At 48.0% G+C, this 13,853-nt stretch overlaps 1 protein-coding gene across 14 annotated transcripts in view; it reads left to right on the top strand.

The window, feature by feature from the left end:
- The window catches only part of SYT17 (synaptotagmin 17), a 119,632-nt gene that overhangs the window by 1,328 nt on the left and 104,451 nt on the right, over positions 1–13,853 (top strand). For 2 of the 14 annotated variants that reach the window (XM_053212933.1, XM_027043163.2), the window contains exons 2-4: positions 3,071–3,088; positions 3,769–3,917; positions 11,602–11,750. In XM_053212933.1, coding sequence (XP_053068908.1) covers positions 3,071–3,088; positions 3,769–3,917; positions 11,602–11,750 — 316 coding nt within the window. Of the gene's footprint in view, positions 1–163; positions 2,912–3,065; positions 3,089–3,768; positions 3,918–5,948; positions 10,113–11,601; positions 11,751–13,853 lie in introns of those variants that run through there. The other 12 variants (XM_053212932.1, XM_053212940.1, XM_053212934.1 and 9 more) reach the window with 12 other exon arrangements.

The raw sequence follows: 13,853 nt of genomic DNA, 5'->3' as shown, positions 1-13,853 counted from the left end.
CATTGTGGTCTGGGAGTTGTGGACCCCCATCACCTTGAGGAAACTCTCACAAGAATCCTTGAACTGAAATGATTTCCAAGCATCCTTCTTGAGGGGAGGCTGCTTGACTACCAGACCTTTCTCTTCTATACGAGGTGTGGGGGGGGGGGGGGGCGGGCGGGGTGGGGGAGGCAGTGGCGACAGGTCAGCGCCAAGGTCATGCAGTCAGACCTGCAGTCAGACCCGTGGATCCGCTTGCTTTCTGGGGTTGGCTCCTCAGAGCCCAGCAGAGAAGCCTACAGGTTCCCTCATTTAGGGTGCATCTGGGCTCACTTCTACCCTCGGCTACAGCTGGGGGGGGGGGTTGTCTGCTGGTCTCCCAGTTCCCCACTGGTCACATCTCTCTCGTCCTCAGACTTTTCAGCCTGCCAGGAACTCTGTGCTCTGTCACCTTCCTTGGTCTCCCCATCCCTCTCCTGGCTTAGATTTGCTCCATTGGCTTCCATGCAATCTTTAGGTCCTCTTTTCAAGTTCACTGAAGGTCTCATTTACTGTGCACATACTGTGTGCTGAATGTTGTTGTGGGGTTTTTCAGCAGTCACCCAACAAACACCCGAGTGACCACCTACTCTGTGTGGGCCCTGGGGATACAGCTGTGAAAACAGCAGTCTCTGCCCTTCAGAATCCAGTGAGAAATAAACAATATTAGAACATGCTTCTGTGGTTTTTAATAACCACCTTCAGGACAGAGATTAGTGATTTGCCCAAGGTCACACAGCTGCTTAGGGGTCATGGTGGGATCTAGAAGGGAGGATGGGGAATCTGAGGAATTTGTTAAACAGCTAATATGAGAATGGCTTGGTGATACTGTCTTTGCTTCTAGAACAAGGTGTGAAACTTTTTCTAGATCCAGAGAGTAAACTTTTTTCTTGGAGACCTACGTGGCCTGTCACAAATATTCAACTCTGACCGTGGCGCTGGACAGCCACACATACATAGATAATAGTAAATGCATGGGCGTGGCTGAGTTCCAATAAAACTATTTGTACTAGTCAAGAAGTAGTACTTTTGATTTTTTGCAACCATTTAAAAATGTACAAACCATCCTTAACTGGAGGACCGTGCAAAAACAGGTTGCGGGCTGGATTTAGCCTTGCAAGTCATAGCTTGCCAACCTTTGTTCTAGAATGTCTGGGTTCTCCTTCCTGTTTCTTTCTGGCTTGAATCAGTGCTCCTCCATCCAGTCAAATACATGAACCCAGTGGACCCAATGCGTGGCAAGCGTGTCTTAGCTTCTTCCCTCTCCTCTTCCTTTTCCTTGGTTTCTCTCATCTTGCCGAACTTGGCGTTTGAGAAATCTGGATGATTGGGCCCCTGTAGTGGCCTGGTCTCTACTCACATGGTTTTATAAATGGTGTCTTTTGATTGCCACACACCCAGGAAATGCTTTCCTCTATGAAAAGAATGGGCATGGACCGTTGGAAAAAAGCACTTTATCCTTGCACTTGATTTGAAACATTTTCAAGCACTTTCATTTGTAAGCGCATGAGGGCATAGCTTTTTCCTGCTTTTACCTGCGTGGGCCGGCCTGGACAGTCTGTGGTGCCTAGTAGGTTCCAACTGGTCTTGACAAACCACCTCGTTCTCATAAAGCCACAGAAAGGGTGCAGATATTTTGTAGTGGGGTATTTGCATAGTCCAAGTCCTAGCTTAGCCATTCCATGAAAGAGAGGTAACTAAGGTTCAGAGTGGCCCCCTGACTTCACCCAAGTCACGTGATTGGCCGGTGGTGATGGCAGCACTAACGCTTAACCACTCAACTCTGCGTGGCCCCCAAACGTCTTCAGGCCTTGCCATGTAGGGTTCCCAGTTTTGCTTTTGGAAGAGTTTGTGATTAGTGCCTGAGACTTCGTTTCCCAAGCCATAATCATTCCCTTATCACTTCAAGGATTTTTGAATTTGTGAGCTATCACTTGTACCAGATTTATTTAATACTTTTTCCTATAAATGGGCTCGCTTATTTTTTTTTTTTTTTACTTAAAATCATTTGAAAAGGAAACTTTATGTCACTAGCATAATGGAAGACCAGAATCACTTGATATGAGCAGAAGGCAACCGGAAGAATAAACAGGATGATAGTAATGCCACGTGATTAGTTAGGTCCCAGGCTCTGAGCTGAGGTTTGCTCTCTATTTAAAAAAGAAAGAGGGGGTGGGGGGGATTTGCAAGTGTTAGAAACCCGTTAACACATGATGATACCAAAGGGAGACCTCCTGGAAAGGGAAATGAAAAAGAGGGTAACTTTCTCCCTCTTGATTTAAAGTTCTGAGTTTGAGTTCCTCTCTGGGATATATCCCAGACTGGGATGTGGAGTTCCTAATCTCCCTGGTTTACTTGGCCCATTCATTTGGAAGCCACTGTGTCTCTTCCCTTGAAGAGGGGGAGGGAATCTGTGCCTTGGAAACCTGTGAGAAGAAGTGGGGGTGGGAGGTGGGGCTGAAAAGGGAGGTAGCCCCACCCCCTCCGCCCTCCCCAGGACCAGATTATGGCTTCCTTTTGGGCTCCCTGTGTTTGTGGGTGGTCATAGGAACTCCCCACCATCACCATTGGAGCAGAATTGTAAGGTAGGGCCTCTGGGAGGGTGCGGGAGCCAAGTGACATCCACTCTGTGCCTGCCTGCATGTTAGCTAGTCATGTCCTTTTGGGTTGGCTTTATGGCTATTTCTGTATAGGAAGGTTTGCTCTTCCCAAGCGTGGCTGCATTGGATAGCATGACTATCTATCCACCCGCTCTGATTCATAACAGCATACGGTGCAAATCAAATCGAAATGCTAAAGTTTCCCATTTATTCGGTGTTGGTTAGCCAGGAGGCTACCAGCAGCCCCACAGATAGCAGCACCTTGTTAGGGAGTCAGCTCCCTTCCCAGGATGGTAAGTGGAAAGATGCAGGGCTTTTTTTTTTTTTTCCCTCTTTCTTTCTTTTTTCTTTTGTGAGTTGCTGGAATATTGCTAAACTGGTCTTGTCTCTCTTTTTGTAATCCTCTCACCCCCGACGCCCCTTGGCTTCTTCGTGGATCTCTAAAAGGGCAGTTGGAACCTTTAAACGAGGTGGGTTAATTCGATGATTCGTATGGTCTGGTTTCTGATCACGAAGTGCTTGCCTTTCATTTTGGAGTCTTATGTGGGGCTGTGGGGACGTTGAATATTAAAGCAATAACTGGAGGTTAAGAGCGGCACAGTTTTGCTGCGTTTCTGTGGAAGGGAGATCCCGATGAAAACACACTAAGGGAGAAGAGGTGGATATCCCTCCCCACCCCCTCCTTACTCCGTTTGATTACCTCTGTTTACTTTCATGTCACGGAGATTATTTAAAAAAAAAAAATCTTTTTGCTTTGCTTAAGAAGACAGTAATATTCACTGTGTTTTCGAGAACATATTGTATAGCCCTCATGATGTTGTATAAACCACCCACATGTCAAGAATGACATTCACATAAACTACAAAAGGGAATACCTGTGAATGTTTTGCTCGCTATTAATGGCTCCAGCGAGTTGGTGTTTGCCATCTTTGTGCCTGCAGTTGGTAAATAGAAACGGAAAACATTTTGTTCTAAGTGTTCAGCAGCAGAGACAGACCTCCTGAATGTCATTATTTCTCATCAGGGATCAGCTGCTTGTAATTTCGGGTGTTTTTCCTTTTCCTCCTCTCCACCCCTCCCACACGCCCCCCCCCCCCCCCCGCTCCCCCTCTCCCCCTCTCCACTGCCCACCTCCCCCCAATGGCCTCAGGGTTTTCTTTCTAGAATCTCCGATCTGCTGCTGTGCAGATGGACTTTCAGGCATTGCTGTCAGAAGTGTTATGAGTCCAGCTGTTGCCAGTCGAGTGAGGACGAAGTTGAAATTCTGGGACCTTTTCCTGCCCAGACTCCCCCCTGGCTGTAAGTAAAACCGCTCTGAACTTCCTTGAAGGCAACCTCAAGACCTTTCTTTTCTCGGTTTGCGAGAGAGGGCGCGGGCAGGAGGATAGGGGTAGGAAACAGGGGAAGGCTGGGTGTCCGTTGACGTCTTTGCTGCTGATGAGGACATACTCTCTGCCTCTCCTCTTGTTGGGCAGGCCGGGGGGCGGGGGGCAGCTGGTGGTGAGGCTGTCGTTGAACTGGTTTCCCGTTGGTCCTCCTGAGATATGAACCGTGCGGTGCCGAGCGTGTGGGCACTTTTAATCACGTTGAGTGTCACTCCAAGTGGAGGAAGAGCTCTGTGAACATCTGTATGCTTCAAGGGATGTCCAAGTTCTAAAGATTCCCATCCAAGTCAGTATGACAAACTGTCCCACCGCCTGACCTGGTGCTTGGCACATAGTCGATGCTCAGTAAAAACTGCTACATGGGTGGTAGATGGAATGAACAAACAAATGCCTTTTTGCTGGTCTGAACAAGAACTTCAGAAACAGGGAAGCAGAAGAGCACCCCCAGGCTCCATCCTGTCCTCCAACGCTGTTTATGTTCTCTCTGGCATCTCTCATTTTATTTCTAATTCGTGCTCCTCCCGCGCCTGCACACAACATCTCCATCTGCCAGTCGCTCAGATATTTTGGGAACACAGTTTTGAAGCTTCTCAGCCACGTGTCTGGTCCACCTCTCTGTGGCTGAGAGAGGAACGTGGCCAGAGAGTCTGGGTTGAGTCTGCCGGTCCAGCGCCGAGAAGGGGCCTGGCCGTCCTTGAGGACAGGTTCTCACGACACAGATGGGGAGGTCCAGAGAGGGCAAGAGACAGTGCAAGGGCCCACAGCCAGAGCCTCAGTGGGAACCCGGTGCTGTTTTAGCTGCGTTTCTGGAAGTCCATGATGCCCCCTCTTTCCCTTCAAGTTGGCGGGTCATGGCTCACCCCTCTCACCTGCTCTCCTTAGAAGCAAGCATCAAATATTTCCATAGCAAAATGGCTCTGTGTCAGGCTCCATGCATTCATATCCAGTTTCTCCTACTTTTTTTTCTAGTTCTGTGACCTTGGGCAAGTCATTAGATCTCTTTGCCTTGATTTCCCATCTGTAAAATGGGGGTGATAAAAACAATAGTGTTTATCTCCTATGGTTGTTGTGGCCACTGCATGGATTAGTACACAGAAGAGCACTTAAGAATGATTGTCACCTGGTCGGCAGTCATAAATGTAGGTGACCCATCTCACCCTGTTTTGTCTCGGTTTTCTCATCTGTAAAGTGAGAACAGTAATAGAACTTATTTTCTAGGGTTGTGATTAAGCATAACCTGCTTCGCAGAGCAGTTAGTAATCACCTTTTATTATTATTATTATTATTATTATTATTGCTGTTTTATTGTTTATTTTTGAGAGAGGGAGAGAGTGTGTGTGAGCGGGGGAGGGACAGCGAGGTGGGCGGACAGAGGATCTGACAGCAGAGCCTGATGTGGGATGTGGGGCTCAAACCCATGACTGTGAGATCATGACCTTGGCCGAAGTTGATGCTTAACCACCTGAGACACCCAGGGGCCCCAGGAATCATTTCTGTTATTTGTAGATTCTTTTTTTTTTTTTTTTTCTCTTAGGGACAGAAAGAGTGAGTTGGGGAGAGAGAGAGAGAGAGAGAGAGAGAGAGAGAGAGAGAGAGAGAGAGAATCTCAAGCAGGCTCCACACCCAATGCAGAGCCCGATGCAGGGCTTAGTCTCACAACCCTGAGATCATGACCTGAGCCAAAATTAAGAGTCAGGTGCTCTTTTTAAATTTTTTTAGGGGCGCCTGGGTGGCTCAGTCAGTTAAGCGTCTGACTGTTGGTTTCGACTCAGGTCATGATCTCACGGTTCATGAGTTTGAGCCCCGCATCAGGCTCCGTGCTGACAGTGCTGAGCCTGCTTGGGATTCTCTATCCCTCTCTCTCTCTGGCCCTCCCCTGCTTGTTCTCTCTCTCTCTCTCTCTCAAAATAAATAAATAAATTTCTTTTGATGTTTATTTATTTTTGAGAGAGAGAGTGCAAGTGGGAGAGGGGCAGAGAGAGACACACGCAGAATTTGAAGCAGGCTCCAGGTTCTGAGCTGTCAGCACAGAGCCCGACACGGGACTTGAACTCACAGACTGGGAAATCATGACCTGAGCAAGGTCGGACACTTAGCCAACTGAGCCACCCAGGCGCCCCAAGAGTTGGATGCTCTTGACTGAGCCACCCAAGAGCCCCACTAGAGATTCTTTAAACTGGTGTAAAGATAGTGTTAAGAAATTATTTCATCAGTCATGGATTGTAGCCTGAATCCTGCAGGTGTGCATAAGGTTGAGGTGTTTGGTGGAACCAGTTCATTAATCAAGAGGTCATTCCCATTTTCTAGTGCCCTAGATACAGAGGTTGGCTCAGCCCATTTGGTATCTTGAAAGCCGTACTCAGGCAGTGCCAGCTCTGTGAGGGCAGGGTTTTTATCCGTGTTGTTAACGCCAAAAAATAGTTACTGACTAACTGACTAACCTACCGGCAAAAATTGAATCCTGGAAGTGCCAGTCATCTGGTTGAAACCTTACTGTTTCTTTGGTAATTATTTCTCGCGTATGCACTGTGTGCCAGGCACTGTGGGATGCAGAGGCTAGATAGAGTCCCATTCCTGTGCTCAGGAGATTTAAAATCTAGTACAGGAGATAAGGCAGGTACATAGGTCCAGCTACCCCCTGGAGTTGTGCATTCACACCCTGCACACCAATATGACAGTTTTACGTAGAGTCTCACTGTGGAAAAAGTCCAGGGATAATGGCTTCGGGCATCGGTGGATCCAGGGGTACAAATGTTGTCATGGGCATGCATTTGTGCCCTCTCCACCTCCCTGTCTCTTTCTGTTTCTTCTGTATTGCCTGATTCTTAAGCTTGTTTTCTTCTTTGCTTCATTCTCAATAGCAGCAAACAAACCAGGAGAGGCTCTTATTGTCCTGGTTTGGGTCATGTGCCAAACATTGAGCCAATCACTTTTGCTTGGAGGAAATGGTGCTAGGATCATGCCTGGATTGTCTGACCACCTGGAACCAGGGAAAGGCTCATTCCCACCTGACACACATGAACTCAGCTCGTGGACCAGGGGTTGGCAAACTTGTCCTGTAAAGGGGCCAGACAGTAAATATTTTAGCCTCGTGGGCTTAGTCTCTGTCTCAGCCACTCACTTCTGTCATTGTATAATGCGAAAGCATCCATAGGTGAGGCATTAATGATTGGCCGTGCTATGTTCCAGTCTTACCTCATTTACTAAATCAGGCAGCAAAATCTGGCCCCATAGTTTGCTGATCTCTGTAATAGACAATTTGAGCACTGTAACCAGAGAGGAGAGAATGGACCCAGGGTAGGCAAATACCACAAATGGTCACAATATCTAGAAAGAGTAGGGGAATCATGGAAAATGAGCCTGCAAGCTCAGAGCATGTAGGGCTTTGAACGTCAGATTGCGGAGTTAGAATTTGAATTTGCTTCTGAACCACTGGAGAATCCTTTTTTTTTTTTTTTTTTTAAGTTTATTTATTTACTCTGAGGGAGAGAGAGAGAGAATGAGCTGAGAAGGGGCAGAGAGAGGGGAGAGGGAGAGAGAGAATCCCAAGCAGGTTCCACACTGCCAGCTTGGAGGCTGCTGTGGGGCTCAAATTCCTGAACCGTGAGATCATGACTTGAGCCAAAATCTAGAGGGGTGCTTACCAACTGAGCCACCCAGCCGCCTGTTAGTGGAGAATCCTGATGGACATTGAAAATCAGTCAGGTACCTTTTTTCCCCAGATACCCAGATGTTAAGTATTACAGATGCATGGCCTGGGTTCTACCACTGAGCTGGCGAACAGTTGCACTTTACCTGGGCTGCTGACCCTTTGTGCAAGCGGGGGACTCTTTCAGGGGGTAAGGAGTTGGGACCCTCTGGGATGACACTTTGGTTTTGCCACAAGCAGAGAAGAGCACTGGAACCTTCCCAGCAGGGCCGACGCATGACACAACTCCAGAAGGCCCCTTTCATATGGTCGTCATTATGAATGATAACACCTAGAACTCTGCAGTCTAGAGCCTGAACAGCGGTACATGACCTTCCATGCTTCCCAGGATGAATATCTTGCATCCTGGGTAGCAACTTAGTACCTTTGTGGCACGCAACATAATGCAAAATGTTAAGAGAAATCTGTAAAGGGGAGGCGGGTTAAATCATTCAGAAAGTGAATTTACAGCTTGTGCTTTCCCCACATTTATTTACCAAGTGGGCAGTTGCATGTTATCAAACAGGCAGGGAGTAGAAATGTCAAGTGTACAGGCTTTGCAGTGCTGTTCCTACTGTGACATTTGAGCTCAGAACCACAGGACATGCCTCTCTGTGGGGTGGCAGGTACCGGATGAGCTGGTCCTTTGTGTGTGTGATTTGGGGGGACACACCATTAATTGCCACATATGCTCCTGTCATTTGGATCCCCCATTCTTTCCTTGGCTGGGCTGGGCTGGGGAAGGTCAGGAAAACTGTACAATCCCACTGGCTCCTTTTGGAGCAATGCCAGAAAGACCATCATTGAAGAGTGAACTACTCAGGTTATTTCCGTGTCCATCAAGCATGTATTGAATACCTGCTATATGCATAGCTCTTACAGGCCTCACAAGGGATGCCCAGCTCAGTAGTTTGGGGTGTGCAGCTTAGAGGCTGGTATTGCTGGACTTCATTGGGAGTTTAACAGTGGTGCAAAATAAATATCCATCCCAACCCCCACCCCACCAGGCTTCCATTCCCCAGTCTGTAAAGAGGATGAGGGTTGTTAGTAACAGAAGTAAACTCCGGATTGTTTTAAGGGTGAAATGAGATGGTTCAGACAGAGCATTTAGCACAGTGCCTGGCACATAGTTGGTGCTCAGCACCTGGTACCTTTGATCAAGATAAGTACTCATCTCCCCCTCCCCCCCCCCCCCCCCATTTAAGAAGTGTACCTGCTGTGGGAGGCGGGACAAGATAAGCACTCAGATCATCTTGAGACCAGATAAATCAGATAAGGATCCCAAGAAGGGTGTGTTCATTCATTCATTTACTGAGAAAATGAATGTGGAAGGCTCTGCACGTGCCAGACTCTGCCAGGGCAAGGTGGGCAGTGGTGAATGAGACACCACCCTCGTGGGGCAAGGATCTGGTGTCAGACGCAGAAGACAAGCCACAACTAGAGAGGAGTTATGTGGTTTGTTAAAGGGGGGAAAGAAGGTGCAGGGCCAAGGGCTGATGGGGTAGGAGGAGGTGACAGCGACAGGGTGGGGGCTCTCTGAGGAGGTGCTTTTGAAGCCGAGACCTGACTGATGAGAAGGAGCCGCACAGGAGATGGAGACGGGAAGAGCATCCCAAGCAGAGAGAACAGCGTGGCCCAGCTCGCTGTGTTGGAGGAAGGGCCGGGAAGCATGGTGGGTGCAGAGAGGGCAGGGGCTGCTCAGACAAGGGCTGAGAGGACTGGACCGGAGCTCCACGGGGCGATTGCGCCCAAGCTGGGTGGGGCCTCACAGGTGCAGGTGGAGGTGCTGAGGTGGTTCTGCCTTCTTCGGAAGGTGCTGCTGCTTGCATCTAAGGGAGAGAGAGAAGAATGCGTGATAGAATATGATTGCATTTCTTTGCCTTCTCCTCCTCCCACCCTCCACATTTCATCTGCTATATTCACCTTTTACAGACCAGGAGGAGGAGGCAAGCAAGGACTGGGCATCCTCCCCTCCCCCTGCAACATGCCTGGTCTTGTCCTGGCTGTGACCCTGATCTTGCTTTGGAAGAACATGAGATCAGTCTCATTTCATGCACAGGATGCATCTGAAGACCTCCTAGAATTGGAAACTTGCATTTTTCAAGACCAGCTCCGCGCAGGCTTAAATGTCAAGTTGGGGGGTGGGAGGTGCAGTCTCGGAAAGTATCAGTCTACAGCCACAATAGCTTAGGGGCATGTTATTAGCGGCATCCATCTCACAGGCCACACCGCCAGCTTTGCCCCCTCACTTCCCCTTCCCCAAGCACCCTTACCTAGCTTTATGGGGATTGGGGGCTCTTACAGGTTGTAATAATACCAGCTGAAATGTATTGAGCACATATCTACTACATACCCAGAACTGTTCTAAGCATATTATATTATATGCGTTGACTCCTTCAGTGTTCACTGGAACCATACAAGGTGAGTATTATTATTCCCACTTTACAGATGGGTAGATGGAGGCACAGAGGAAGGGCCTTGCCCAAGGTCACCCAGGCGGGGTTCAAACCTAGAGGTTGTGCTCTTAATTACCACCCTGTATCTCCCTACCCCCTGACATGGTGTTTTTTATTCTTTCAGTATTTTTCATCCTCATTGGGAGCACATGGAATCAGAGCTGCTGCTCATTTTTTAGCTGTTTCTTCACATCGAACTATTGTTCTCAAGTCATTCATTCTCAGCACCATTTTGTAGCTCTTGCCCTGCTGCTCCAAGAACTCTCGAGTGACACTCTTATAGGGCATTTTTTAGATATTTATTTTGAGAGAGAGTGTGCACACACTTGCGTGTGAGTGGGGGAGGAGGAGCAGGGAGAAAGGAAGAGAGAATCCCAAGCAGGCTCCATGCTATCAGGGCAGAGCCCTAAGCGGGGCTCAAACTCACGAACCGTAAGATCATGAGCTGAACCAAAATCAAGAGTTGGATGCTTAACTGCCTGAGCCACCCAGGCGCCCCTGTTATAGGATATTTTTTTTTTTAATTTTTTTTTTCAACGTTTATTTATTTTTGGGACAGAGAGAGACAGAGCATGAACGGGGGAGGGGCAGAGAGAGAGGGAGACACAGAATCGGAAACAGGCTCCAGGCTCTGAGCCATCAGCCCAGAGCCCGACGCGGGGCTCGAACTCCCGGACCGCGAGATCGTGACCTGGCTGAAGTCGGACGCTTAACCGACTGCGCCAGCCAGGCGCCCCTAGGATATTTTTTAAAGATATCAAAGTAGAGACACAGTGAAGGTTGAAATACCAGGGCATTCCTCACCAAAAGCCATCTGCAGAAGAACAGATGGGTAGAAACAACCTTCTGGTGTCTTCCAGACTGAAGACCAACAGGCCTGGTCTTGACTTAGCCTAAGTGGTGCCCCCATGTGGCAATACCCTGAGTAAGTTCCCTCCCTCCGGTCTGTGAATGTGAAATTATGCACATTCTTGACAGATTGTTCTAAATTGGAAGGTATTTATTCAATATCATTTCATATTTTGTGCAAAACGTAAGATGTTATTGGGGCACCTGGGTGGCTCAGTGGGTTAAAGCATCTGACTTCAGCTCAGGTCATGATCTCACGGTTCTTGAGTTCAGGCCCCTTATCTGGTTCTCTGTTGTTCAGCTCGGAGCCCACTTTGGATCCTCTGTACCGCCCCCCCCCCCGCCTCTCTTTGCTCCTCCCCCACTCATGTACACGCTCTCATGCTCCCACGCACACTCTCTCTCTCAAAAATAAATAAACTTAAAAAAAAAGTGAGGTGTTTTTGAGAGCTTAGGGCTACCACACTGATTCGAGTTTCTCTCATTGCAAGTACTATAAATTGGATCCGCGACAGTTTCATCATAGGTCTGTCCTCTAAGGGAGAGAGAGATGCCAGCCCCTGGAGATTTTTTGACAACCATTGGAACCTCTTCTTTTCCTGTAGGATGGCCAGCCGGAGCAGCGACAAGGATGGGGATTCCGTCCATACAGCCAGTGAAGTCCCTCTGACCCCAAGGACCAACTCCCCAGATCGAAGATGCTCGTCCTCAGACACATCTAAGTCTACCTACAGCCTGACCCGGAGGATTTCAAGTAAGCATCTTTGCTGTGACTGTCTAGGGCTCGTGGCTCAGCAATCCTATGCTGCTCAGCCTCTGCTCAGAGCCCATGATTCAAATCCAGTTAGCTGGGTCCCCAGGACAAAAGAAGAGAGCTGACAGCATCCCCGCATGGATCCACGTGAGGGGAAGGGGTTGTCTCAGCCTCCGGAGTTACCAGGGCAGGGTGGGGACTGTGGCCATGGGAGCTGATGCCCTATTGGAAGGGGGCAGCTGCTACTCGGCCCTCGCTGAAGGAGATGGTGGGCTCCGTATTACCTGACTTTTCCAAAGAAAAACTGGTAATCTGTGTTTCTGTATGAAGCTTCCTTTGTTTTAAACTCCAACAAAATGTATCTGTGGGTCAAATTTGGTCTCTAGACCCCCCAGTTTGTCCACTCTGATGTGCAGAGTATGTGTTTGACCAAATGGCATGATTTGGATGGGGAGGAGAAAGGAGGATAAAGCCCAAAGACTCCCAGCCTCCTCTCACCTCCTGAAAGTGTCTCTGCTGTCTCATTCAGCTGCTTGCAATTCACTTAACAGAGGGAAAAAGCTTAAAATTCATGAAATAAATCCACTCAGGTGGAAATATTGGTGTCTGATCCTTCCTGGGAGTAAATAGGGAAGAAAAAGGAAGCAGAGAAAAGTTCGAGGGCTTGAAAGAGTGGAAAAGAGGGGATGTGAGGCTTCTTTAGGCCTCAGTCTTTCCATCTGTAAAATGGGAGGGCTCTTCTTGACCTATGCAGTCCAATGCATGTTGCTGGTGACCATTTAAATGGGGGGTTAAGCCCAACTGAGACATGATATATGCGTTATGTACCCATGATTTTGAAGCCAGTACATAAAAGAGACTTTAAACTGTCTCACTAAAATGTTTTTATTTTGATTATATGTCAAACAAATTAAAGTTAATTTCACCTGTTTCTTTTTTTTATATAATCTTTTTCTCAATGTTCATTTATTTTTTGAGAGAGAGAGAGAGAGAGACAGTGTGAGAGGGGGAGGGGGAGGGGAAGAGAGAGAGAGAGAGGGGGAGACACAGAATCCAAAGTAGGCTCCAGGTTCTGAGCTGCCAGCTCACAGCCCAGCGTGGGGCTCTAACTCACGGACTGTGAGATCGTGACCTGAGCCAAAGTCGGACACTTAACCAACTGAGCCACCCAGGTGCCCTTTCACCCAATTCTTTGTACTTTTAAGAGAATTGTGGCTACTGGAAAATTTTATGTTCCCTGTGTGGTTTGTATTTCTGGTCCCCATTGTATTTCTCTTGAATAGCACTGGTCTAGATAGTTCCTAGTTCTCATGCCCAGCTCTATACACGGATGATTTCCATTTAGCACACAGCTGTCAGAATACCAACCATGCACGAGACACAAGTCTCACAATTTTCACAGGCAAGACCGGTGTTCAAGCAATTAACAAGAATGTCATGAAAGAACAAATACCGTATGACTCCATGTAGATGGGGAATCTAATGGTCAAACTCCTAGGAGCAGAGAGAAAAATGGGGGAGGGACTACTGGGAGGTGATGGTATATGTTTATGGCATAGATTGTGGTGACGGTTTCAGGATGCCTGCCTACCTCCCAACTCACCAAATTGTGTACATTAAATATGCACAGCTTTTTGTATGTCAGTTGTGCCTCAATTAAATAGTTTTTTAAAAAAAATTCCATGTGCTTATTGCTAGAATAGAGGGATGAGCAAAGATTCAAATGATGAACTTGGGAGCATTGAACTCTGCTGGTTGATAGGCAGGGAGGAGGTGCCCCACAAGCGGTGAAGTCCAAACATGGTTCTTGCAGAAGTGCATCAGTTACCATTGAGTGAGCTCGTACCCTGTGCACATTCTATGCCGAGCCCTTTCCATGCATTGGCTCTGTGAATCACCACAATCTTTGAAGTAGGTGCTATTATTGACTCCGTTTTATAAATGGGGAAACTGAGTCCCAGAAGCTCTGGCTCCAGGGTCCACTCTCTGAAAGTGGAGACAGTATAGGGTACCAGCTAGAGTCAAGACTCTGGGGCCGGACAGCCTGGGCTTGACTCCTGGCTTCTCCTCTTAGTACTTGTGTCCCTTTTGGAGAGTTACTAT

This window comes from Acinonyx jubatus, chromosome E3 (genome assembly GCF_027475565.1).
Source record: "Acinonyx jubatus isolate Ajub_Pintada_27869175 chromosome E3, VMU_Ajub_asm_v1.0, whole genome shotgun sequence".
NCBI lineage: Eukaryota > Metazoa > Chordata > Mammalia > Carnivora > Felidae > Acinonyx > Acinonyx jubatus.
This window is presented reverse-complemented; position numbering and strand designations above follow the sequence as displayed.